This window comes from Carassius carassius, chromosome 16 (assembly GCF_963082965.1).
Source record: "Carassius carassius chromosome 16, fCarCar2.1, whole genome shotgun sequence".
In the NCBI taxonomy this organism is placed as follows: Eukaryota; Metazoa; Chordata; class Actinopteri; order Cypriniformes; family Cyprinidae; genus Carassius; species Carassius carassius.
In genome coordinates this window covers 14,584,464-14,608,471 of record NC_081770.1, presented here as the reverse complement: position 1 = coordinate 14,608,471, position 24,008 = coordinate 14,584,464, and the positions used below count along the sequence as shown (strand labels likewise).

The 24,008-nt window shown below is 35.7% G+C and overlaps 4 protein-coding genes across 5 annotated transcripts; 3 read left to right on the top strand and 1 right to left on the bottom strand.

Annotated features, from left to right (window-relative positions):
• Positions 1-82: 82 nt before the first annotated feature.
• On the bottom strand, positions 83-9,106 carry LOC132159601 (TBC1 domain family member 20-like). The gene is made up of 8 exons (XM_059569152.1): positions 8,746-9,106; positions 7,477-7,662; positions 6,166-6,246; positions 5,906-6,092; positions 4,958-5,059; positions 4,661-4,802; positions 2,589-2,761; positions 83-2,520 (listed from the first exon to the last, which is right to left on the bottom strand). The coding sequence occupies exons 1-8, from the start codon at positions 8,807-8,809 to the stop codon at positions 2,250-2,252; spliced, it is 1,206 nt and encodes a 401-aa protein (XP_059425135.1). The 5' UTR covers positions 8,810-9,106; the 3' UTR covers positions 83-2,249.
• Positions 9,107-9,658: 552 nt separating this feature from the next.
• On the top strand, positions 9,659-11,825 carry LOC132159091 (biogenesis of lysosome-related organelles complex 1 subunit 1). The gene is made up of 4 exons (XM_059568675.1): positions 9,659-9,849; positions 10,443-10,515; positions 11,300-11,432; positions 11,528-11,825. The coding sequence occupies exons 1-4, from the start codon at positions 9,789-9,791 to the stop codon at positions 11,636-11,638; spliced, it is 378 nt and encodes a 125-aa protein (XP_059424658.1). The 5' UTR covers positions 9,659-9,788; the 3' UTR covers positions 11,639-11,825.
• Positions 11,826-14,057: 2,232 nt separating this feature from the next.
• LOC132159090 (retinol dehydrogenase 7-like) lies at positions 14,058-15,842 on the top strand. Its single transcript, XM_059568674.1, has 5 exons — positions 14,058-14,123; positions 14,208-14,533; positions 14,604-14,862; positions 14,974-15,137; positions 15,435-15,842. Exons 1-5 carry the CDS (start codon positions 14,107-14,109, stop codon positions 15,653-15,655), a joined length of 987 nt encoding a protein of 328 aa, XP_059424657.1. The 5' UTR covers positions 14,058-14,106; the 3' UTR covers positions 15,656-15,842.
• A 1,233-nt stretch (positions 15,843-17,075) lies between these two features.
• Positions 17,076-23,013, top strand: LOC132159599 (glutaminase kidney isoform, mitochondrial-like). 2 transcript variants are annotated; one of them, XM_059569149.1, is made up of 18 exons: positions 17,076-17,502; positions 17,646-17,745; positions 18,307-18,428; positions 18,531-18,660; positions 18,734-18,813; positions 18,889-19,052; positions 19,134-19,192; positions 19,619-19,651; positions 20,012-20,070; positions 20,704-20,770; positions 20,857-20,907; positions 21,106-21,282; positions 21,560-21,691; positions 21,788-21,880; positions 22,021-22,082; positions 22,181-22,257; positions 22,356-22,419; positions 22,499-23,013. In XM_059569149.1, exons 1-18 carry the CDS (start codon positions 17,315-17,317, stop codon positions 22,653-22,655), a joined length of 1,815 nt encoding a protein of 604 aa, XP_059425132.1. In that variant the 5' UTR covers positions 17,076-17,314; the 3' UTR covers positions 22,656-23,013. The 2 variants fall into 2 exon arrangements, with proteins under 2 accessions (XP_059425132.1, XP_059425133.1); XM_059569150.1 differs by lacking the exons at positions 17,076-17,502; positions 17,646-17,745 and having other exon boundaries at positions 18,512-18,660; positions 18,897-19,052.
• The last annotated feature ends 995 nt before the right edge of the window (positions 23,014-24,008 follow it).

Genomic DNA, 24,008 nt, shown 5'->3' with positions numbered 1-24,008 from the left:
AGCTAATGCAAATTAATTTAAATAAAAATAAATGCATCACCTTTAAACTCCTCAATGTAACTAATTCACATAAAAACCAATGCAGGATTTATCTGGTCTTTTTATTTAAACATATTTAGCAACATTGTCAACCGTGACGCATTAACTTCAGCGAATCAGAGACAATCTCTCAAAGTGCAAAAAATAAGCAAAAGCGTGTTCTTTAGTGCAAAATTAACGCAAAATAAAAGCATAAACAGTAGTACTGTGTGGATGGCAACGAGTTATTTCAATAAATCATGATTTAAGGATATTTTCAAACCAAGCGGTGTTAGAGTCCTGGAAAATATCCACTTGAATGTTACTCTAAGCTTAGAAGATGATGTTTAATGAAAACGGTCAGCATTTAAACAATAAAAAACAATGTGCCATGATTCAACACCCATCTGGAGTTTAATTAGTGTAACTACCAAATTCACGTTCAGCGCTAACACAATCAACAACAAGAAATCTCAAGTGTGTTCATCAGCTGAAGTTATTCAGAAGTGGTTTCGATTCCAGCTGAGATTCGTGAAAAATGCACATTATGATCTAAGATCAGCACTTATCACAAACATAATGTAATTAAGATGATTCGGAGAGAAAAACTGAACTGTAGTTAAAAAATAACCTCAAAAAACATAAAAATGATGAACATAAGTTAAATGCTTTCATAAATCGTTTCTTTCCTAACTTTACATACACTTAATAAAATAATATTCCTGTTTATAAGGGGTCCTCAACCAGATTCAATTTCCAATCCTACAAACAAGGGCTCGAAAAATATTTTGGTCTCGATATATCCGTTTTTTTTTTTATTTTGCAAAGTACATGCTGTCTCGATCATGAACCACAAGTTGAGCAAATTTCTAAAATACATTTCTAAAAAAGCTCTTGTGAAATGGTTGATTTTCATATGAATGTTATTTTGAATGGTTGTTTTTGTTTGAATGTTGTTTTTGTACGTGAATTTCAAACATACTGTAAATTGTCGCATAAAGGAAAAAAGCTTTACAACGGACTTTTATATAAGCAGACTTGTGCAAATTATTATTGAATTTGGTTTGACAATTTATGGAAACGTTTGGTTTTTTTTTTCAAACTACAAAAATGTTAGTTCACAAAAAAAAACATTCTTATGAAATGGTTTGCATTCAGTTCCAACTAACATTATTAAGGAAAAATTCCAACTAACATTATTAAATTGTTGCATAGTGTGACAGTTTAGATGAAAATTGTATTATGAGCAATGTACAACTAAATGGTTGATAAACTGTTAAACACATAATGTACATGAATTTTGAAAGAAATAGTAACCCCAAATCGAAAATTTGTTGTAATTTTACTCAGCCTCAGTCCATCCAAGATGTAGATCAGTTTGTTTCTTCATCAGAACAGATTTGGAGAAATGTAACATCACATCACTTGTTCACCAATGGATCCTCTGCAGTGAATGGGTGCCGTCAGAATGAGAGTCCTAACAGCTGATAAAAACATCACAATAATCCACAACATTTTTTAACTTTAAAACAGCTTCTGACCAGAATATAAATCCGTAATTTCCATATTCCTGAGAGTATTTCTCTCCTAATTCAACTTTTTCACTGGAGAAAGCAATATTTTGAATAGAGGACTAGAATTGTAGCTGGAAGCAGCGGTTAAAAGTTAGTAAAAAAGTAAAAAACATCTTAATAGATTTGTTTCTTACAAACACAGCTTTTAACTTCACGAGACTGGAGAGGTGTGGATTATTGTGATGTTTTTAATCAGCTGTTAGGACTCTCATTCTGACGGCACCCATTTACTTCAATGGATCCTTTGGTGAGCAAGTGATGCAATGCTACATTTCTCCAAATCTGGCGAAGAAACAAACTCATCTTAATCTCGGATGGTGAGTAAATAATCAGCAAAATTTCATCTTTGTGAGAAAAACAAAAATAATGTTTTTAACTATTTTTACATAAATTTGCTCAGATCGTGTTTCATTTTCAAGACGTGAAGTGTACGTACCTCCACTGTACATCCAGGACACATTGTCATTCGTCTCCTGAAGGAAGTGATGTACTTTTCTCAATATCCTCACCTCATTCAATGGGGGGAAAACAATCTTGTTTAATTACAGTAACTATCTGCACAATATTTTATTCATTAGTCTGACAAGTACAAAGGCAAAATAACAATATGCAGTCCTCAAATAACTCCTCAACCCGAGACGCTGTGGTTGGGCTCCTTCACGGGAAGAGCAAGTCTAGTTTCGGAGCCCATTCCAGGGCAGAGTTTACCACGGCTAAAGCGGCGGCCCCCAGCGCCACAGTCAACCCCATGACCGCCAGACGCATGAAGCGGCGCGCCGTGGGCTGGACGACTGCTACGGTCCCTCGCTGCGCCTCCAGTGCACGCTTCTGCTGCTGCTGAATCTCTTTCCGTCTCTGGCGGAGCACTGTGTCGGGACGCTGCTGTGTCGATGCCAGCTCGAAGTCTTTGAAGGTGGAGACGGCCGTCCTGGACAAAAGACAGTGGTTTGTGGTTTGTTGTGAGGAAAACAGTTAGAGCGAGGGAGACGGGCTTACAGCTGATTGCGCTCTCTGGCCAGCTCAGACGGAGGGAACTGGACGAACAGATCTCCGGCGCGGCTGATCAGCGTCTCGTACGGGAGGTCCTGTGGGATGCGGGACAGGAGATGGTGCATCATGGCCATGTCACACTCACAGTCCAACACCTCCTCCTCTCGATGCAGCACGATCTGAAAACAGACAAGAGGACGCTTGCTTTGAAATAGAGTCAGGCTGTGCTTGAGCTTCTGCTGGATCTTAGAATGTATGTTGATTACGTAAAATCTGTCCATTTTATTTATCCGTAGTCTAACGTGAAAATCTCACAGTCAAGTCATTTTAAACATTGTCAAACATTTTGACACTTTAAAACAGATTTTCCATAGTAGTATTAAAACAAATACTACTATTATGTAACTGCTAACAAATTTGTATTTACCAATTTAAATATAATCTAAATTTACGCTACTACTAGAAAATATTTAATGAGAATACCATTTTTGCATTATGATAATTACTATTAAGTAAGTAATAGTAACTATTAAGGGGAAGTCGTGGCCTAATGGTTAGAGAGTCGGACTCCCAATCGAAAGGTTGTGAGTTTGAGTCCCGGGCCGGCAGGAATTGTGGGTGGGGGGAGTGCATGTACAGTTCTCTCTCCACCTTCAATACCACGACTTAGGTGCCCTTGAGCAAGGCATCGAACCCCCAACTGCTCCCCGGGCGCCGCAGCATAAATGGCTGCCCACTGCTCCGGGTGTGTGTTCACAGTGTGTGTGTGTGTGTGTTCACTGCTCTGTGTGTGTGCATTTCGGATGGGTTAAATGCAGAGCACAAATTCTGAGTATGGGTCACCATACTTGGCTGAATGTCACTTCACTTCACTGCTGCTTCACTGCTTCACTGCTTCATTATTAAAAATTTTAATGATTAAGTATCTTATTTGTTTAATGTAAATGGGATTTTTTTTTATTATGATGGACAATAATATTTTTTAATAGAAAATAATATCTCATTTTACTATAAAGACAATAAGGTTTTTTCCACAATTTTGTTAAATTTTTTTTTTTTGCATTATGGTAATGATAATGATTCTTAAATATCTAGTTTTATGTTATGTTAATAATTTTTCAGTGCATTATGAGACTGACAATGATTTATAAAAATATTAAATAATATTTCATTTTAAGTTAATCTAATGACAATTAGGTTTTTTTCTATTACGGTAATGACATTAGTTGTTTAAATATAAAATTTTGTTACTTACTCATAATGAGGAATTATATAGTAATAATAATAAAGATTTATTTTTTTAAGTATTAAATATCTCACTTCATCCTACAGTGATAACACTGATATGTTTGCATTATGGTAATGACAACAATATTTTTTATATTAAATAACATCTCACTTCAAGTTACGGAAATATATATAATATTTTACATTATAGTAATAAAAATTACATTAAAAAATGAAATGATATCTCATTTTATTTGAGGTTTGAGTTTTTTAGCATTATGGTAATGACCATTTTTTTTAACTATATTATTTTGTGTTCCTGTAATGACAATGAGATTTTTTTGTGTTCTAGTAATAATGATTATTTTTCATATATTAATGTCTCACTTCATGCTATGGTAATAATGAGATTTTTAAAAATGTTAAAAACAATATCTAATTTTACAATTAGTTTATATATATATATATATATATATATATATATATATATATATATATATATATATATATATATATATATAAAAATATTAAACCAAATTCTTAATGATCCTAATCTGGGCTATATAATTTCTTCTTCCTTTTTAAGAAACATAGAGTCAATTTTGGTGGAATTGACTCTATATAAAGCTATTAGTATTTAGTCCCTGACCTACTTCTAGTAAACATCAGGTTTCTGAAGACTGCAGGTGGCAGAACACAGTACTTTACTGTACAAAAGACAAATGTTCTCAACATGACAGATTGTGTCAATGATTTATTCAGACGGAACAACACAGCCTGATTCAGGCCTGAAATAGCTGACCCACTTCTGCAGAACATCAGAAAGCTTCAGAAGACAAACGGAAACGTACCACAGCAGCAAAGTAGATGGGCATGAGCGGATGGCAGGCCAGGAAGAAGTCATACAACCGAACCACATGACGGAAATCTGACAGCACGTGTCCGAACCAGGTGATGAGCCAGCTGAGCGCGAAAATAGTGCCCACCTCGGCTCTGCAGACGAGATATAGACATTTATCTCAAACTATACAAGCCAATGAAGAACACTGCTCATCATGCTTTCAGAAGATGCTGATAAAGTTACAGAATGATGAATGTGGTAAAAAATAAAAAAACATGCAGACAAACATAAAACCAGGTCTACTCACTGCTGCATGAAGTCGTACACTTCAGGGTTGACTCTCTCGATTATGGGCATCAGGTAGTTCAGGATGTGTTTGGTGTTGTCCATAGTGGGGTCCATAAAGTCCCTGTCATGTAGATGAAATGGATGAAAAATATCAAGCAGATATTAAAAACAAAAAATTATTTCAAGATGATGATTTGTCCTGTCTATAATAGAGTAAATGAAGAAATAATTTTCATTTTTAGAATAAATGCAGAATAAAAAATCATACAAGCAATGTATAAATAAAATATGTATAGATATTTTAAAATGTAAATATAATTATATTAATTGCTATTTAATAATAATAATATATTTTTACAGTGATGTGATTTTCTTATTTCAAACAAAAAGGAAAGATAATGTAATAAATATAATTCAATTATATTTAATACAATGTTTGTACATTAAATTGAACAATAATTAAATAATAATAATAATAATAATAATATATATTTTTTAATTATAGTAATAAGAATGAGATTTTGTTGAAGGTAATTGTGCTTGACTATATTGCGCATAAATAATAATAAAAAAGTAAAATATTTAATTATAATGAATAAAAGTCAATTATATTTAATAAATTCTATGTTGATAATAAAAATGGAAATAACTGCGCCTCATTATCGCGAAGAAAGGAATGTTGCATAAATATTTCCAAATTTAAATAATAATAAAAATGCATTAAAAGATATTGATTATATGTAAATTATATATACAGATAATAAAAGAATAGTAATAATATTAATAATATTTACATATTATAGTAATCAAAATGCAGATGTTTGTTTGAGGGGAATTGTGGTGGATTTTGCTGAATGTCAGAATTTAAAAAAAAAGAAGCTACTAAAAAAAATCTCATTAAAAATGAAATCAAGTAAAATGTGAGTGTGTAAGTGCATCTCTTCTTGTCTGTGTGCTGCTGGTCCACCTGAGGTGGTGGGTGGAGAGTTTTTCCACCAGGGCAGTGGCGAGTCGTTCCCCCAGCACCAGCAGGAAGGTCACCACGATGTCATGGTATCCCTGATAATAGTGCAGCTGTGGGTTTTTCACCAGCACCCGCAGGATAATATCGGTCAGCTCCTCCTGAAGGCCTTCGCGCTGCTCGGCTGGCATCCCTGCATCACAAACACAGAGCAGCTTAGACACGACTGAGAGCGGCTGAAGAGCCCAGGAGGAGGCTCTGCTCACCTGGAGGGAAGCGTCGCAGGGATCTCTGAACATCCAGAAGCACCTGGGTGAAGTCCTTGTTATTGTCTCGATCCACCGGCTCTGCAAACAAACACCAGATTGACATCTACACTTCATAGGCATGCTATTTTCTCTCTCACTTTATCAGCATAAATTAAAGCACATATAATACATATGTAAGTGAAAATAATGTAAATAAAGTAAATAAATAATTAAAGGATGTTTGATAAAGTATACGTATATTGTATATATTCATTAGTAAATAATAATATATGTATAACATTACAGTATTGGGAAGTAGATTTTTTTGTTTAAGGTAATTGCATATAAATGTGTATGTATGAATATTTTACATTTCAAATAATAATTAATATAATTAAATTATATTTAATAATGTATTTATAGAGTAAATTTAATAATATCTGAATAATAATTATTTCAATAATAATCATTTTATTTAATAATATTTAATAATTATTTTAATAAGTATTATTATTATTATTATTATTATTATTATTATTATATTTTCCAAATTACAATGAAGAAAATGCGATTTTCTGTTGAATTTATTTATTTAATTATATGGAGATTATATAAAAAAAAAAAGTTAAATAATATTTTTCACATTACAGTGATGAAAACGTATTATAGTGGAGTTAAAAAATAGACATATATAAAAATTAAATAATAAAAATGAAATTCTATTAATAAATCGTTTGTATATTTTTATCTTATTTAATATTAACAATAGTAATTGTTTCACAGAGTTTTTTGTGAGGCTACTGCACTTAGTTATCTTGAACAAATAAAAGATGTATAAATTTTTTTTAAATAATATACTTAAATTCTAATGAATAAATTATAGTTTAAATTTCTCACATTATAGTAATGAAAATGAGACTTTTTCGTTTGAGGCTACTGCACTTGATTATCTTGAACATAAATAAAAGATGTAAAAATATTTTTTAAAAAATTATTAAAACAATATACTTAAGTTATAATTAATATATTAAAAGTACATTATATTTAATAATTAAATACAAATATTTTCTTACATTATAGAGGTGATTTTTTTTTGTTGTGCTGAAGATTTTTGTTGAAGTTGTGATTGATTACCTTGAACATGAATAAAAGATGTTAAAATATTTTGAAAATGTAATCATATTTAACCCAATTCATTATATTTAATAATAATTATTCTTTTTACATTACAGAGATGAGAATTAGGTGTTTTGTTGTAGGAGACTACATTAAAGTATGTTAGTGAATGTACTTCTTGTCCAGAAGGTGACTGTGCTCTCTCTCTCTCACCGAGCTGCTCAGGTATGTCGTCTACAGACACGTTGAGCAGTCTGGGCCACACCTGTCGGCGGATCTCGTCGTTCAGCAGACCTCCTTCACTGATGGCCATGCGTCTCAGAGCGGCCACGTCCACGGGCCTCGTCTTCAGCACCTGCCAGATCTCCGTCGTCTTCCTCTTCCGTCTGGACTCTGCATCTGTCAACATGACGAGCCGCTCAGCACCTGAACACGGACAGATCACGGCCTACAGGCGCTCGGCAGAAGAGTTCGCCGGAGACTGAGAAGCTGACTGACATCTTTCACCTCTGCTCTTTATTTGCGCAAGTGGTTTTTGATTTGTCAACAGCTGTTCCCAGAGGAATGGCACATTTACAAGGCTTGATATTGTTTTGAAAGGAACTATTTTTGCCTGGCACACAAACTGCAGTCACGTCCCAAACATCTGACGCGGTTTGTGTTAGAGATTTACACTACATAATGAGTGCACAACATATCCTGCAAAACTGTTATGAATAGTGCTTAAGATTCGATATAATGAGCACAACACCTTTAGACGTAAAAATTATTCACAGGAAACTCCCACAGAAATATTTAAAGGATTATGAGACAGAAATGAATCACTCTCACACCCGGGGAAAAAAGTATCTATATACATACAGAAATATATTGATTCATATACATTATTAATATTATATATATATATATATATATATATATATATATATATATATATATATATATATATATATATATATATATATACACACACACACACACATACACACTTATTTATAGCAAGATAGATAAAGATATTAATTTCTATACATAAGTTTATTGATAAACATGTATATATTAATGTGTGTATGGGTGTGTGTTTGTATGTATATGTATGTATATATATATATATATATATATATATATATATATATATATATATATATATATATAATATTCTCTATTTATACAAGTATATACATATATAATAAATTATTTGATGTACTGAAAATATTCTTAAATGTATCTATCTAGAAGTAAATATATATATATATATATATATATATATATATATATATACACACGTGTGTGTGTGTGTGTGTTTACTTATTGTATTTATACATATTGTATGTTCTTATATAGTTACTTGTAACTTCTTGTTTTATACGTATTAATATACAGCACAGATCAAAACTCCTTATTTCAATCCCAATAAGTTTCTATCAAACTCTAAATCTACTTGAGTAAAAGCTGTAATGTTTAATCTCAGTCGATGAGACGCACCTTGTGTTCCGAGTCCGTTGAGCGGAGAAGAAGCTCCGAGACTCCGAGACTTCCTCCGGTTCATTGTGTCGCTTGAGTCCAGCTGCTGCTACATCGCTTGATCTCTATGAGAGCGGAACAGTCTGACAGATGAAGGCCACATCTTCTCCTTCAGGCCCGCGTTAGCTGCAGAAACCACTCGTGGCACAGGAACAGCGTCCGTCTCTCCGGTCTGCGTCACTCATGACACGCGCTCTTCATCGGTTTGCACCGCCGAACCGAACCGAGCCGAGCCGGAGCGAAGCGGCGTCTCTGCGGCTCCTTTGTGTTGTTTCACGGGAAGCTCTTTAGAGGCTCCAGTTGTAGCATCATCTAGGTTGATGTTTACGTGTGAGTGTGTGAAGGATTCTGGGAGTTGAAGTTTCATTAGCGCACGAGACGGGCGACGTCTTAGCAACCCTTCAAAAGACGGTAAACACGAAAAAAGTATTAAATATAACGTAGTGCTGTTAAACGAGTAATCGCATCCAAAATAAAAGTTTTTGTGTGTGTACTGTGTATATTTATTATGTATGCATAAATACACACATTTATACATAAAAACATGTTATGCTTTTATATTTCATATAGTATGTAATATAATTTATTGAATATAAATATAAACATTTTATATTTTCAATATATAATGTATGAGCTTGTGTTTTTATATACATAATAAATATGAACAACACACACACACATATATTATGCAAACAAAATGTTTTATTTTGGATGCGATTAATTGAGATACACTACAAATTTTGTGATTAAAATAAATTTTCAGTCAAATGCAGTAGGCCAGTTGTAAGCGCTCTGTGATATAAATATATATATTTCGAATCGTTTAACTAGACTTTTATTTTGAAAATGTCGTTTTAAAAATATCTTGAACGTACTGTCCCTCCGCGCTTTCCGTATGTTTTCGAGACGACTGTCATGTGAATCCAGGGACTGCCAAAACGTTTGGAGTAAATTGACTTTATCAAATGAACATATTTTATTTTCGTTCACAATAAATAGCCGAGATGCTCTCTCGTTTATTAAAAGAACACCAAGCGAAACAAAACGAAAGGAAAGAATTACAAGGTTTGTGTTTCTGTGGATCTCTACCGACTAGCACTGATAGTCCTTTTGATATAAGATTAAATGTCAAGATAAAGACGCATCTTAATATTTGTCCGTCAAATTTATTTAAGAAAAGATGGAGCTGATATATTGTTATAAGTAATAAAATTCGTTATTCATTTTCATTCTAGTCGCAAATTCTTCTTCGTAGGCTTATTTCCTTAATTTAGTCACGGTCACCGCTTGTATTTTACGTTAGACTACAGAAATAAGTCAATTATTCTTGCAATTAATTAATTTCATTAACTGTAAATGAATAAATTATTATTTAGCAAAGATTGAATAATGGTGTACACACATATACATGCATTTGTGTATATTTATTTATACATAATAAATATATACAGTGTAAACACGTATTATGTAAACAAAAGCATTTATTTTGGCTGCTATTAATCGTGATTAATCGTAAAATATGTATTTCATTACTTGAAATTTTGTCAACCCCCCCCCCAAAAAAAAAAACAAATCAAAACAAAATCACTTGATATGAAATTATTGCTTTCTTAATTATTATTATTTCTTTTTATATAAAATGCTTCTATATGGTACAGAAAGACGAAGACGAGAGGCCATAGCAGCTGCAACATATTTAACAGAAGCCCTGGTGGATCATCTCAATGTAGGGTGAGTCGATACTTTTATATGTTTGTAAAGGTACTCTAACAGGATTATTTGATCAGTTTGTGTGATCACTATGGTCATAATCCCAGTCCTTGTGTGAACATTATGATGAAATTCTGTGAAAGCAGCTTAGAGTTGCATGGTTGGATGCAACGGAGAATTGTTCTTGGAACAGACAGATTTTATGCAAACAGAATAGTTCACCCAGTAATAAAAAAATGCTGAGCATTTACTCACCCTCGGGCCATCCAAGATGTAGCTGAGTTTCTTTCTACATCAGAACAGATCTGGGGAAATGTAGCATCACATCAGTTCTTCACCAGTGGATCCTCTGCAGTGAATGGGTGCCATCAGAATCCAAAACAGTCTGTCAATTAACATCTTGTTAAGAGAAAAACTATGTATTTGTAAAAATTAGTTTTAAGCTTTTTTAGCTTTAAACCATTGCTTCTGGCCAAAATATTGCTTTCTCAGGTGATAAAGTCATCTGGACATTATGGACTTCAAAAGTCAAAGCATCTAAATGATAGTCTTGTTTCTTAGAAACACGCAGCTTTTCAGAAGGTGAAAAGATGGACTGGAGTTGGATAAGTGTGGATTACTATAGCCGTTTGGACTCATTCTGATGGCACCCATCCACTGCAGAGGAATGCAAGTGATGTGATGCAAAATTTCTCCAAACCCGATGAAAAAACAAACTCTTCTACATCTTAGCACATTTTTGAGATTTTCATTTTGGGGGAACTATTCCTTTAAGCCATTGTAATGTATAAGTATCTCTGTTCAGGGTGGCGCAGGCGTACGTCAACCAACGCAAGCTGGACCATGAGGTGAAGACGCTGCAGGTTCAGGCCAGTCAGTTTGCCAAGCAGACGGCCCAGTGGATCAACATGGTTGAAAACTTCAACCAGGCTTTAAAAGTACGCAATCTCTTTTATATATTGATTCATGTGTGAATTTAGTGTTGCAACTGTGGTGAACTGTGCAGATGTAATGAGAGATTATTCCTGTACAGGAAATCGGAGACGTGGAGAACTGGGCGAGAAGTATTGAGGTGGACATGCGGACGATTGCGACAGGTCTGGAGTATGTGCACAAAGGCCCGGTTCAGCCCACGTCCTCATGACAGGATGGACTCTGATGCTCCAAAATGGACAGAAACAACCAGATGTTGGTGAAACATGGACACTTGAGACTTCTGTGTCTCATTTTTTCCTGTAAAGAATTGCTGGAACAGCTGTTTATTTCTTATTTGGTTCATTTTTATTTTACAAAATATGCTTGTATAATAAAAAATATCTATAGTGCTATAACTGCTGCAGTGGAGCACTTTATATCACATTTTAACTCCAAAAGTTAACCTGCACAGAAACACTGTCCTGCTTCTTACTTCATACAAACTGTTTTGACCAACATTTAACAAGTGTTTTCCATTTGGTCTCAGAAATTAACATATAGTAGCTACCAGGATTACACATTTTTCCTGCCCCTTTTTAGCTTTATAGATGTAACTGTGAGCTAAAATAGATTTAATACGTTTTTGTGGGATTTCACAGTTTGTTAATAAATTTTTACTGAACCCGTGTTAAGCTGTGCACGCACTGTGACGCTACATAATCCACATTTACAACAAGGGCTTTCAGCCTCAGGATTAACATAAGGGGACAGAGTAAAATGTAAAACTAAGAAAATGGACAGCAAGAACAGAATGCGGCTGGTTTAAATCCAGATTTTACATGTGGCCCCATGGGACTGCATAGGATGGTTTTAGGTCTATAAGACTATTTTTTTTTTTTACCATTTTTGATAGATGGATGAGAATCCAATTCAGAACTAAATTCAGTTCCAATTTACTATTATCCAGAGCAGAGCAAGGAAATCTTCAAATCAGTTGTAAAAACATAAAAGACTTTTTGGTTTGGTCTGGTTCTATGATCCAAGGTTCACACCGGGCCGGAGAAGGGAAAACATTCTCACCAGACCCTGAGGAAGACACATCATTCTTCAAAAGTTTTCGTTAAATAAGTGACTACTGTGAAATTGAGACCATTTTACCAATTGCACAGAGACCTTTACGATATATAATTGTATATTCTAATTTCTAACTATTATTGTTTTTTTTTTTTTTTAAATAAGTACTCATATTTAATATTAGGAGGCCATAAAAACTTCACATATTATCATTTGAACAAAAATAGAAATTGTTTAAAACTACTGTAGACAAAAATGTCCCAGTCTGGCATCACTGGATGCTCCTGTCATTGCTTAAGTGTCCTGTCAACCTCCCAAAAACTGATTCGATTAACCTAAAAATAAAGCGAATTGGCATATTTCTCCTTAAAAGTACCTCCCAGCCCAGCTATTTGTGGATAAAGCTTACACAAGCCACACAAAAAAGGCCTAACAGCAATACAGTGGGATTGGAGATTAGAAATTGTGGCTCTGGCTGATAGAATCAGCTTTAGGGATAAAGACGCAGACCCACTTCAGATCACTCACCAAACACGTTCAGGACCTCCAGCTCCAGAGCCAAGAAGGGAAAAGGTAACTCTGATAACTAATACTTTATCTGATAGAAGAAGAATTTCTTATTTTTATCCTCAATGACAGTGAATTCATATTTATTTAAATGTGTATGTTTAACTAAGTTTTTATTTACCAAAAAAAGGGTATTGTATTTAAAAAATGTTTTACTTGCAAACATGTCAAATTTAATTATTTTGAATTATTAATCAGGTTAATGCTAGTATTAATTTGATGTACTACGATATTTGTTAAAATAAGCTACTTCTGTTTTGTTAAAACATTTTCTTATTTTCCGGGACTATGGTATGATTGGTTTAGAAGTTTTGGTTATTTCCACTTAGATTCTTTAGCAATCTGGAAATTAGTTGCAAAGTATTGTATATGTACAAATATATGCAATTAATATCAGAAAGCACATTAATTATTATTTGATAAAGCCCTGTTTGTTTCGATAATTAATTAGCGTACATTCCTCAAAGCTTAATGTGCATATAGGAGCTCAAATGGTTGGTTTTGTCTTATTGGTTGCATTGTAGCACAGAGATGAATCCTCAACCTTTCTCTTTACTAATTAGTTGCTGTAGCTAATAGGGTTTGAGTTTCGGTTTTACTGGGTTTTCAATTTTACAGCATTCTCTAAACCTGTACGCTGATACCAAAGTCTCCCTTTGTTTCATAAGAGCCTTAGCTCAAGATTTCTCATGTGCTCTGAAAAACAACAGTGTTACTCATGTTAGTGCCCTCTGACTGCATAATCTAAAACCAAGAGGAGCAGTGCGCATGGGTCAATAATGTTCGATAAGCCTCAAAAGACGTCATTACAACATACAGGTCTTACCAGTTCTGAGTCAATCTGTGGAATTTTTTTTTTTTTTTTTTTTTTTTTTTTAGTAGTAGTTCACAATACCTTTTTGAACTGGTTTTTGTTGGACTATGGGATTGCATCCTGACACTTCATAATTACACCTGCATTGTTGTGTTTTTTCTTTCTTTTACGTCATTGGCATTCTACCAAAAAGCAATTGTTTTCAAAACATCTTTCGCAGAATCACTCAGGAGGCAGAAACGATGTACGAGTTCTTGAGGTAAGAATCTGTCTGACTAAAATCAAAACACAAAGCAAACAAACTAAAGACTACATACATTTTGTATGCATTTTGTGCTTACAGTAACAATTGCACATGTACATATGTCTTGGGTGCGTTTGTGCTGCTATGGGTTCTGGTGTGGTTCTACCGGGACAACTTGGAGATCACCAAGGTGTCGGAGAAACACGTTTTTGTGACCGGTTGCGACTCTGGGTTCGGATACCTACTGTGCAAGTGCCTGGACAAACGTGGTTTCCGCGTCCTAGCTGGGTGTTTCACAGAAAAGGGAGCAGATGATCTGAAGAGCGCGACAGGACCTTACCTGAAGACCTGCATCTTGGACGTGACCAGCACGGCCAGCATTCAGAAGGCTTTGGAATGGACCATAAAAGAAGTTGGAGATAAAGGTGCATTTCAGGTGAGACTTCAAAGTAAGATTTAGAAACAAGTGTGACATCTTTGTTCCCAACTTTCTAGGACTTTGGGGTCTCGTGAACAACGCAGGACGCTCCCTTCCCATGGGTCCATCAGAGTGGATGAAAATCGAAGACTTCCAAAGCACGCTTAAAGTCAACATGACTGGCATGATCGAGATGACCATGGACTTCTTGCCTCTTGTCAAAAAGGCCCGTGGACGAGTGGTGAATGTGGCGTCAGTGTTGGGAAGAGTGGCAGCTAACGGCGGAGGATACTGCATATCAAAGTTCGCAGTGGAGAGCTTCTCTGATTGTCTCAGGTATCACACTTCAATCAAAACTTAGTTGTTGTCTTTTTTTTTCAGCAGTTTTGACTTTTGAAACCACCTCTACGTTTATTATTAATAGAATACCTTGTGATGTAATTTCAGGAGGGATATCCAAAATTTTGGGGTCAATGTGTGCATCATTGAACCTGGTTTCTTCAAGACTCAGGTGACTAGCTTAGAGCCCATCGAGAAGGAACTTCATCGCCTCTGGAACCAACTGACCCCTGAAGTGAAGGAGAGCTATGGAGACAAATACTTGGATAAATGTATGCTAATTAAGCCAACAACTACTTTTCTCCATTTCTCCATTCTCTTTCAATAGTCTTGACAATAAACCTTTTATAATGCAACAGAAAAAATTTTTTTGGTTTCCCAAAGAATCTTTCAGTGAACAATTGTTAAAAGAACCACAGTGTGAAGAACATATAATAAACTTTTTCCACTATAAGAACCTTTCATGCATTGAAAAGTTTCCATGGATGTTAAAGGTTCTTCATTGACTCATAATGACGTACATTTATTTTTAAGAGTATAGTCCATTTAGACACTCTTTGTCTCTCCAGACATCAAGATCCAGAGGCTGATCATGAACACCATATGCGACTCTGACCTCAGTAAAGTGACCAACTGCATGGAACATGCCCTGCTGGCCGTCCACCCAAGAACACGCTACAGCGCAGGCTGGGACGCCAAGCTCTTGTGGATTCCCTTGTCTTACATGCCTGCTTGTGTTGTAGATATCGCGCTGAAGCTGGTGTTGCCAAAGCCTGCAAAAAGTGTCTAGATTTGGAAGTAATCTTAGGCCACATATGTTTAACTCTTATCTTTCATTTCCCTCTTATGATACACTATAGATACTCTATTTTTGGGTCTTACTAATGGCGCTTTTCCACTGCATGTTACGGCATGGTACGGTTCACTTTTGGGGGGTTTTCTACTGGGTACAGTACCTGGTATGTTTTTTAGTACCACCTAGGTTGGGGTTCCAAGTGAATGCGTAAACTCTGCTGATCACTAATACACAACAGAACCACTGCCAGCGAAGGATCGAACGCAACTGTTTTGAGTGCATGCACCTTTTTTTTAACAACCCAAAAAATGGTTGTTTCGTTTTCAGTTGAGGACGTACAGATGTTCCTCTCGTTGATAGCAGAGGAGCGGATCCAGCGAGAGCTAGATGGGACAACACGTAATGAATAATTTTTTCAGGAGTTTTTCCAGGAGTTGCGGCAGAGGTGTTCTGACAAATAATGCTTCCGATCAGATTATGCTACCAACACTGTATTTATGGTACTGTAAGGGGTAGGTGTACAAGTTAATACAGCCTCACACCTTATTTATATCATGTTGAAAGCAAAATCTTATAGGTAGCACTTTTCGCTATCGAATTATGCTACTATCTGTTTAAATGGAATGTAGCAAAATCTGACAGGGTAGCACAAATCGTCAGAACAAACAGAATAATCGCACCCACTCTAAAGCGATACTAAACTGCAGTGGAAACACACACCGTGCCGAGCCATACTGAACCATGCCAAGCCTAGTCGTACCAAGCAATGGAAATGCGCTAGAAGTAACTAGAGTTTATAAACACTGTGAATTTAATAGTGCATTTATGATGCAAAGTTATCTGGTAACTGGACATTATCAGTAATTTTGTATATTTATGAACCATTATACATAGTTATAATGTGCCTTGAAACTGCATCACCAGTTTTGCCTGTTGGTCATCTAATGCAGATTGGTTGCTAAAGTGCCACCTACTTTGACTTTTGGCGTTATATTTGTACGAAACTGTCAGAATTACTGTTATGCAGGGAAATTGAATTAATATAACTGTATGAACATGATTCAATAAATGTTATAAGATCATTTTCTGTGCATCAATCTCTTCCCAGAAAGAAAGAAAAACGCTTAAAACATGCTGGTATGCTAGTTTACTGTTTCTAGCTGAACTCGCCATAAAACCTACCTGGACTGGTTTAAGCTCTTTTTTTTTTTCTTTTTTTTTTCAGTAGGACAGCTATCATACTCTTTAAAAGTCCTGAGACAATATACTTAAAATGTGTCATATTTATTTACTTAAAATACCTCTTAGAGAACATTAATCATTCATTAAACTGTTTGTTATGTGCTATGATGATTTGAATGAAATGTAGGCTATAAGCTTATAAACATTTAAAAAAATGCTGTCAAACGGCATGGCATGAAGTCACTCCTCCCCCGATGTTTTCACACACAGTAAGGTTATAGTTATCTAGTAATCCGTGACAGTGAACTTGCCCTCAGTGTTGATAAAGTGCCTCTGGCGTTCACAGGATTCCACGCGCACCTGTTCATGTGCCTCAAAACAAACAGCCGCGCGAGACTCTGGACACCGTTATTTGCGACACGGAATAGATTGAATTCCCGTTTTAACGCTTGAAACTTTATATTTTGTCTAATGATGATATCTTTCAGGACCCTACGACTGACTAACGTCGGAGTTGTTGGTTTAGTGGCGAAAGACATCGCAAAAAGCAGCTCAACATGTCAGAATGTGACGCGGAGGTCGTTCAGTTTATCTTCGCGCGTTGACGCGAGGCAAGAATTTATCGCTCGTGCATCCGCGGATCTACCTACATCGAAAAAGTGAGTCACTTGTAGGATAAATGAAATAGTATATAAAAACAGTAATGCGTAATAAAATGTTTGATAAAAATGCTAATAAACTGAAATACCTGAAATACTATGTCTGGTGTTGGCATATGTCTAATTTAGTTTTAATAAAACAGACACGTGAACAATAAAGGTCTGTTCTCTGGAGTAGAGGACATGCTTTTCTACACTATAACTGAAGGAGCAGAGAAAGTTCCTGTGTCTCATTTCATTGCTGTGAGTTTTTATTTTCATTTTATTTTATTTACATATGTATAATCATATACACACAAGTTTTAACTAGATTTTAAAATCTTTTCACAAGCAGTTTTCCAAGTCTTCTGCTAGCTGTATAATATCACTGTATATGGGCAACAGCTGGGAGCTCCTACATTTACTCAGTGGCATGCTGTGTGCTCAGTTACTATCATCAACCCCCTATGTTTCCTGAAATCTGATTCGGTCATGAAAAGTCTGGGACAAAACACACAAACATTTATCCAGACTTTGTGGAACCGGTTTGTGTCATCAGTTATGTAATCATTTATAAGGAAAATCAATAACAGTAAAATATATATGAGATGCATTTTTTTTAATTAGATAAAAATCTTACAGTTTGCCACCAGGTTGATTTTTTTTTGTTTATGTTTGATTATTGTTTTTTTATAGTCTTGTTTTGTTTACATTTATATGCATTAGTGTTTAATGTTTGCACAACAAATGCATTGCACAATGGCATTACATAAAGTAAACTGAATGATTGTGAAAAGACAGAACAGTATCTTTCCCGTCTTACAGGCAGTGAAAAGCACCGGCCTTTTGACCTCTGACCCCAGATTGCGCGACTGCATGGAAAAGATTCGCAAAGCTGTCCAGGAATCAGCCGGTGAAGTCATGATGGACCGTGAGCTGTTCCGAAAGTGAGTATTCGGTGAGGTCAGGCAATACAGATTCACAAACTTCCTGCAGAAAAGGAATACTTGGTAGTTTACTGACTGCAAAGATTTCTAATATCGCGACAGGTGTGTGGGTGGCAACATAGTCCTGCTGAGTCTCGCTTTCAGACGGAAGTTTATCATTCCAGAATTTGAGGCATTTGTGGGTGTCATAAATGATATTTACTACACATCAAAACTGCAACATGATGGACAGGTAGGGATGTTTGTAATCCATTTCTCTCACTTATTTGTATAGCTACCTATACAATCCTATAAACTTTTTTTAGGTTGCAAAATACATTCCCCATCTGACCAAGTTCAGTCCTAATCTTTGGGGTGTTTCTCTCTGCACAGTGGATGGACAAAGGTGAATATATAAATCTGACGCCAGTTTTTCTAAAATATAAAATCGTGTGTTTTTAAATCACCTCTTTGATTTCAGACACTCAGTGGGAGACACAAAGGTGCCGTTCTGTTTGCAGTCATGCGTGAAGCCGCTTGAATACGCCATCGCTGTACACGAGCACGGCACGGAGCGCATTCACCACTATGTAGGGAAGGAGCCCAGCGGATTCAAATTCAACAAACTCTCCCTAGATGAAGAAAGTGGGTGGGAAATTTAATTTATTTACAATAGTAACAATAATTTAATTAATTAATTGAGCGGAGTGGTTTTTCTGTTCTTAGATAAACCTCATAATCCCATGGTCAATGCTGGAGCAATTGTCATCAGTTCACTTATTGAGGTATACAAATTATTTTTTTTATTTTATTTTCTGGTGGATTTTTTTTGGTGTTGAGTAGGTTTGTGTTAACAGTATTTGCTTGTTTGTCTGATAATTAGCTCTGCACGACTCCCAGACAAACACTGATATACACACATGTATTGGCATGCAGACAGGGCCAAGAATGAGATTGATTTAACAAACCTTTGACCCAGAATTCTGCTCTGTGTGGACAGACCCAGTGCAACTGCTGCACGTGTAGCAGACTGACCTTGTGAAGCTATGAGCAGCAGTATTACTGGTCTGGACTAAATCCAGTCTATTAAAAGTGACCTTTACACTAGATGTATGTGACTTGTGCTTTCTAGGTTACCAGAGCTTTCAGTACAGTCTAGAAAGCATAAAATTCATTAGTTTTGCTGAAATTTTACTGTTGTTTTTCTACAGCCAGGTGTCAACAAGGCCGAGAAGTTTGACTATGTAAGTTATAACCTGTGGAATGTAGCCATAAAAAAAGATGAATCAACCTTAATGTATTTTAGAACTTCTATGATTATTTATTCATTTAATGCAGCAAAAAGTAGACAATTAACAAAATGAAAGTAAGGCTATTAAAATCCAAAAGGATAAACAAGTAGTGCATACGGCTTTTCAGCTATATTACAAAGTCATACAGTAGCTTTGTTTTAGGTAAAGACTGAAATTCTTTTCCACGGTTGTTATTCCTTGAAAATATAGTATTTTTTTTAGGCATCTGTAAAATTGATGTCCTATAAAATGACTTTATTGGCTGTTTTCTATAGCAAGTCTATGGAGAAATTAATTGAGTCACTTTCACAGGTGATGGAGTTTGTGAAGAAAATGACAGGCAGGGAGTATGTGGGCTTCAGCAACGCAACGTATGTTTTTCACTTTATCATTTTACACAAGTGCACAAAATTTCATTGCTTTTGACCTAAAGGAACACTTTTTTTGGAAATATGATCACTCTCCAACTCCCCCAGAGTTAAATCAATAAATTGAGTTTTACCATTTTTGAATCCATTCAGCCGATCTCTGGGTCTGGGGATAGCACTTTTAGCATAGCTTAGCATACATCATTGATTCCTTTTAGACCAGTAGCATTGCGTTAAAAAATGACTTAAGAGTTTCAATATTTTTCCTTTTTAAAACTTGATTCTTCTGTAGTTATATCGTGTACTAAGCCCAGCGGAAAATTAAAAGTTGCGATTTTCTAGGCCGATATGATTAGGAACTAGACTTAAATTTCGGCGTTATAATCAAGGAACTGTCAAGAGTGAAGAGTCAAGTCTTAAATAGGAAAAATATCGATACTCTTTGGTCCTTTTTGAATGTGATGCTACTGGTCTAATAGGATTCAATGATGTATGCTAAGCTATGCTAAAAGTGTTGTCCCCAGACCCAGAGATCGGCTGAATGGATTCAAAAATGGTGATACTCAATTTATTAACTCTGGGGAAGTTGGAGAAAAAAGTGGAATGTTCCTTTAAGTTAAATTTTCGTTTCAACAGGTTCCAGTCCGAGAAGGAGACAGGAGACAGAAACTACGCAATAGGATACTACCTAAAAGAGAAGAAAGTTTGTACTTTAGCATGCTTTAATTAAGCAAACTAAAAAGGTGTTGTTTATTCTATGCAAACACAACTATTACGTCCTTTTTACAGTGTTTTCCTGTAGGGGGGGATATGATAGACGCATTGGACTTTTATTTCCAGGTAGGTCCAGTAGTGTGTGTGTGTGTGTTCACTGCTCTGTGTGTGTGCACTTCGGATGGGTTAAATGCAGAGCACAAATTCTGAGTATGGGTCACCATACTTGGCTGAATGTCACGTCACGTCACATTGTTTCACTGTTAAATCAGACATTTAATACTTCTGGTAATCCCATCAGAATTTCCTTTCTGTCCCTCAAAGTTGTGCGCCATAGAGGTCACGTGCGAGTCTGGCAGTGTAATGGCCGCCACACTGGCTAACGGAGGCATCTGTCCAATCACAGGAGAGAGAGTTTTGAGCACCGAAGCCGTACGAAACACGCTGAGTCTCATGCACTCCTGCGGGATGTACGACTATTCGGGACAGTTTGCTTTCCATGTGCGTAAAAGGATTGTTTCTATACTGCTTGAATTGTATGACTTTCAATCCAGTAAACTTATTTTTTTAATAATTTTTTTAAACAGCTTATTTAAAATGACATATAAGAATGCAATCTGTTAAAATTTTGTGTAGCTGTTAGTTATTTCAAACTTTTACACAATATGATATTAAGGACTTATCTGATATCTTCTTGAAACAAATTGTTATTAATTCTGTCATACTGACACTTGTGATAGTAACGAACCATATGACTTTATTTACCAATACATGTCAGGTTGGATTACCTGCTAAGTCTGGTGTGTCTGGCGCTGTTCTTCTGGTGGTGCCGAACGTGATGGGTGTCATGTGTTGGTCGCCCCCTGTGGACAAATTTGGGAACAGCGTCCGTGGAATTCGCTTCTGTCAGGTGCTTCTGTTATTGTCCTGTTGGTCCTGTTATCTTTTTAATTCCCCTTCATAAATTTAGTCTAAATAACTAATTTTGTAACCCTTCCATAATTAGGAACTGGTGTCTATGTTCAACTTCCACAATTATGATAATCTGAGGCACTTTCTGAAGAAGCAGGACCCTCGCAGACAGTCTGGCGATGACAGGGTAAACCTAAAATGAGAAAAACAGCTTTCACATCAACCAATTTTAAACACCAAAAGTTGCAAAAATACCCAACATTAAGCTCTATTTTAGACTGAATATTAGTTCCAGCAATTAATGCACCAAATCTTTTCTTTTCTAAGAATAAATCAGTGGTGAATCTGATGTTTGCAGCCCACAGTGGAGATGTCTCAGCTCTGAGAAGGTCATTTTATATACTTCACAATGTCTTTATTATTCAAATTTATTTTTTGAGTGCTACTGAAATATAACTCATTGCCCTCTTTCTCCATTGTTCCTCAGGTTTGCCCTTTCATCTATGGATATGGAGCTGAAGGACTATGACTCTCGTACACCTCTTCACATAGCTGCCGCAGAGGGTAGAATCATTTTCTGCAAACATAAAATAATCTTTCTGTACCAAACATGATTTATTAATCATGCACATAATTTGCAAGCTATGTCTTCTCTGTTTTAGGTCACATGGACGTTGTGCTATTTCTGTCACAGTCCTGCAAAGTAAACCCTTTTGTGAAAGACCGGTACAGAGCCCTGTTTCTTTCCATGTTTACCTTCAGCTTCATCCATTTGGTGATAATTGACCTCATGTCTCTTATTCAGGTGGGGAAATATTCCTCGGGATGATGCCATGCAGTTCGGTCATGAGGATGTGGTGAAGGTCTTGGAGGAATATGAGCAAACCTACAGTCTGCAAACATCTCAGACTGACACAGAAAACCATAGTCATCAATCCAAATGTTCATCTCTGGAGGGATGAGAGTAATGTGCTGTGAATTTACCCAATTTAAGGACTATAGATTATGTAATTCGATATTGTGAAAATAAGGACACTAACATGGAAATTTCTCTGGACAGAGATAAAAAGCGAACTATATTTTTATGTGTAAATATTAAATATTTGTACATAATTTGTTATATATTGTAGTTTGACATATCTTCTTGGAAACTTCCTTGGTAATGTACTATGAACACACTAATTTCCTATTTAATACTGTAAAGTGCTTTGACTATATGTATAAGCACTATATAGATAAAGGTGACTTGAATTGAGTTATACAGTGAAAAGTGTACAGTATTTGTGACTAATACACAAATCCAGCCATGCCAAAACAGAATCTTATGCTGATAAGATTCTCTTACAGATTCTTATTATGTCGCCACACAATAGAGAACATAAATCTAGGGTGACCATACGTCCTCTTTTCGCAGGACATGTCCTCATTTTGGACCTACAAAAATGTGTGAAAAAATGTCTGGGATTCGTTTTTTTTAAAAGGGTTACTTCATCCTTCAGTTCAAAAGACGTTAAATAAAAAGCGCCCTTCCATAAAAAAAGTGTATCACACGGCTCCAGGGGGTAAAATATAAATATTCAAAACGTAATAATCTAAAACAGCACTCACTGTTGTAAACTAAGAAGTACCGGGGGAATTACGTATGAGGTCAATTTCGCTCTTGCTGAATCTCTAACCATTGCTCTCTAACCCTGCTCCCGCAACAAGTTTTGCTCCGCGACTTTTGTGTCAACTCCTTTAAAAATTCTGATATTGTATATAATTTTTCGTGCATCAGGGAGCCGCTCTCAGGACGCGGTGTATTTAAATATTTTTAAATGAGCGTTTCTACTGTTTCCTTTCAATTTCGATTTCGCGATCACAAGCACTCAGTGTAAAGTGAGCACATCTAACAAGATCAGATATTTATCAATGAGCTCAGGATCTGTTCACCCGCAACTACTCAAGCCTGCAACCAGCCCCCTACTGTTCTCTTTTTGATAAACTAAAATATAGTCACCCTACATAAATCTATAAGCCAACAACAATCGAGGACAGCCTTGCAACCACCCATAAAATATCCAAATAAATGAAACCCGATTCAGAAGGCCTTAGGAACTGCATAATAGTGCTATTATGATGCCAAATGTCAATGAGCAGCCTGTATTTTAGTACAACATCAAGGTGGATCTGATTGGATATTATATAGGCCTAGTACACTTGCATCTGTAAATAAAACATGCACTATAGCACATTCACAAATCAGAAACTGTAACAGAGGTGTCAGCCTGTAAAAATGTGTTCTTCCCCTTACATAACCTTTTGTTTCTACCTGT

Coding starts and splice junctions, on each gene's coding strand:
- LOC132159601 (XM_059569152.1), bottom strand. CDS start 8,809: ATGAACCGGAGGAAGTCTCGGAGTCTCGGAGCTTCTTCTCCGCTCAAC. Junction 7,663..8,745: donor CAACGGACTCGGAACACAAG/GTGCGTCTCATC, acceptor TCATGTTGACAG/ATGCAGAGTCCAGACGGAAG. Junction 2,762..4,660: donor CCATCTACTTTGCTGCTGTG/GTACGTTTCCGT, acceptor GTCTGTTTTCAG/ATCGTGCTGCATCGAGAGGA.
- LOC132159091 (XM_059568675.1), top strand. CDS start 9,789: ATGCTCTCTCGTTTATTAAAAGAACACCAAGCGAAACAAAACGAAAGG. Junction 9,850..10,442: donor CGAAAGGAAAGAATTACAAG/GTTTGTGTTTCT, acceptor TATATGGTACAG/AAAGACGAAGACGAGAGGCC. Junction 11,433..11,527: donor ACTTCAACCAGGCTTTAAAA/GTACGCAATCTC, acceptor ATTCCTGTACAG/GAAATCGGAGACGTGGAGAA.
- LOC132159090 (XM_059568674.1), top strand. Junction 14,863..14,973: donor AGCTTCTCTGATTGTCTCAG/GTATCACACTTC, acceptor ATGTAATTTCAG/GAGGGATATCCAAAATTTTG. Junction 15,138..15,434: donor AGACAAATACTTGGATAAAT/GTATGCTAATTA, acceptor TTGTCTCTCCAG/ACATCAAGATCCAGAGGCTG.
- LOC132159599 (XM_059569149.1), top strand. CDS start 17,315: ATGATGATATCTTTCAGGACCCTACGACTGACTAACGTCGGAGTTGTT. Junction 20,071..20,703: donor GTGGGCTTCAGCAACGCAAC/GTATGTTTTTCA, acceptor TCGTTTCAACAG/GTTCCAGTCCGAGAAGGAGA. Junction 21,692..21,787: donor GTGGAATTCGCTTCTGTCAG/GTGCTTCTGTTA, acceptor TTCCATAATTAG/GAACTGGTGTCTATGTTCAA.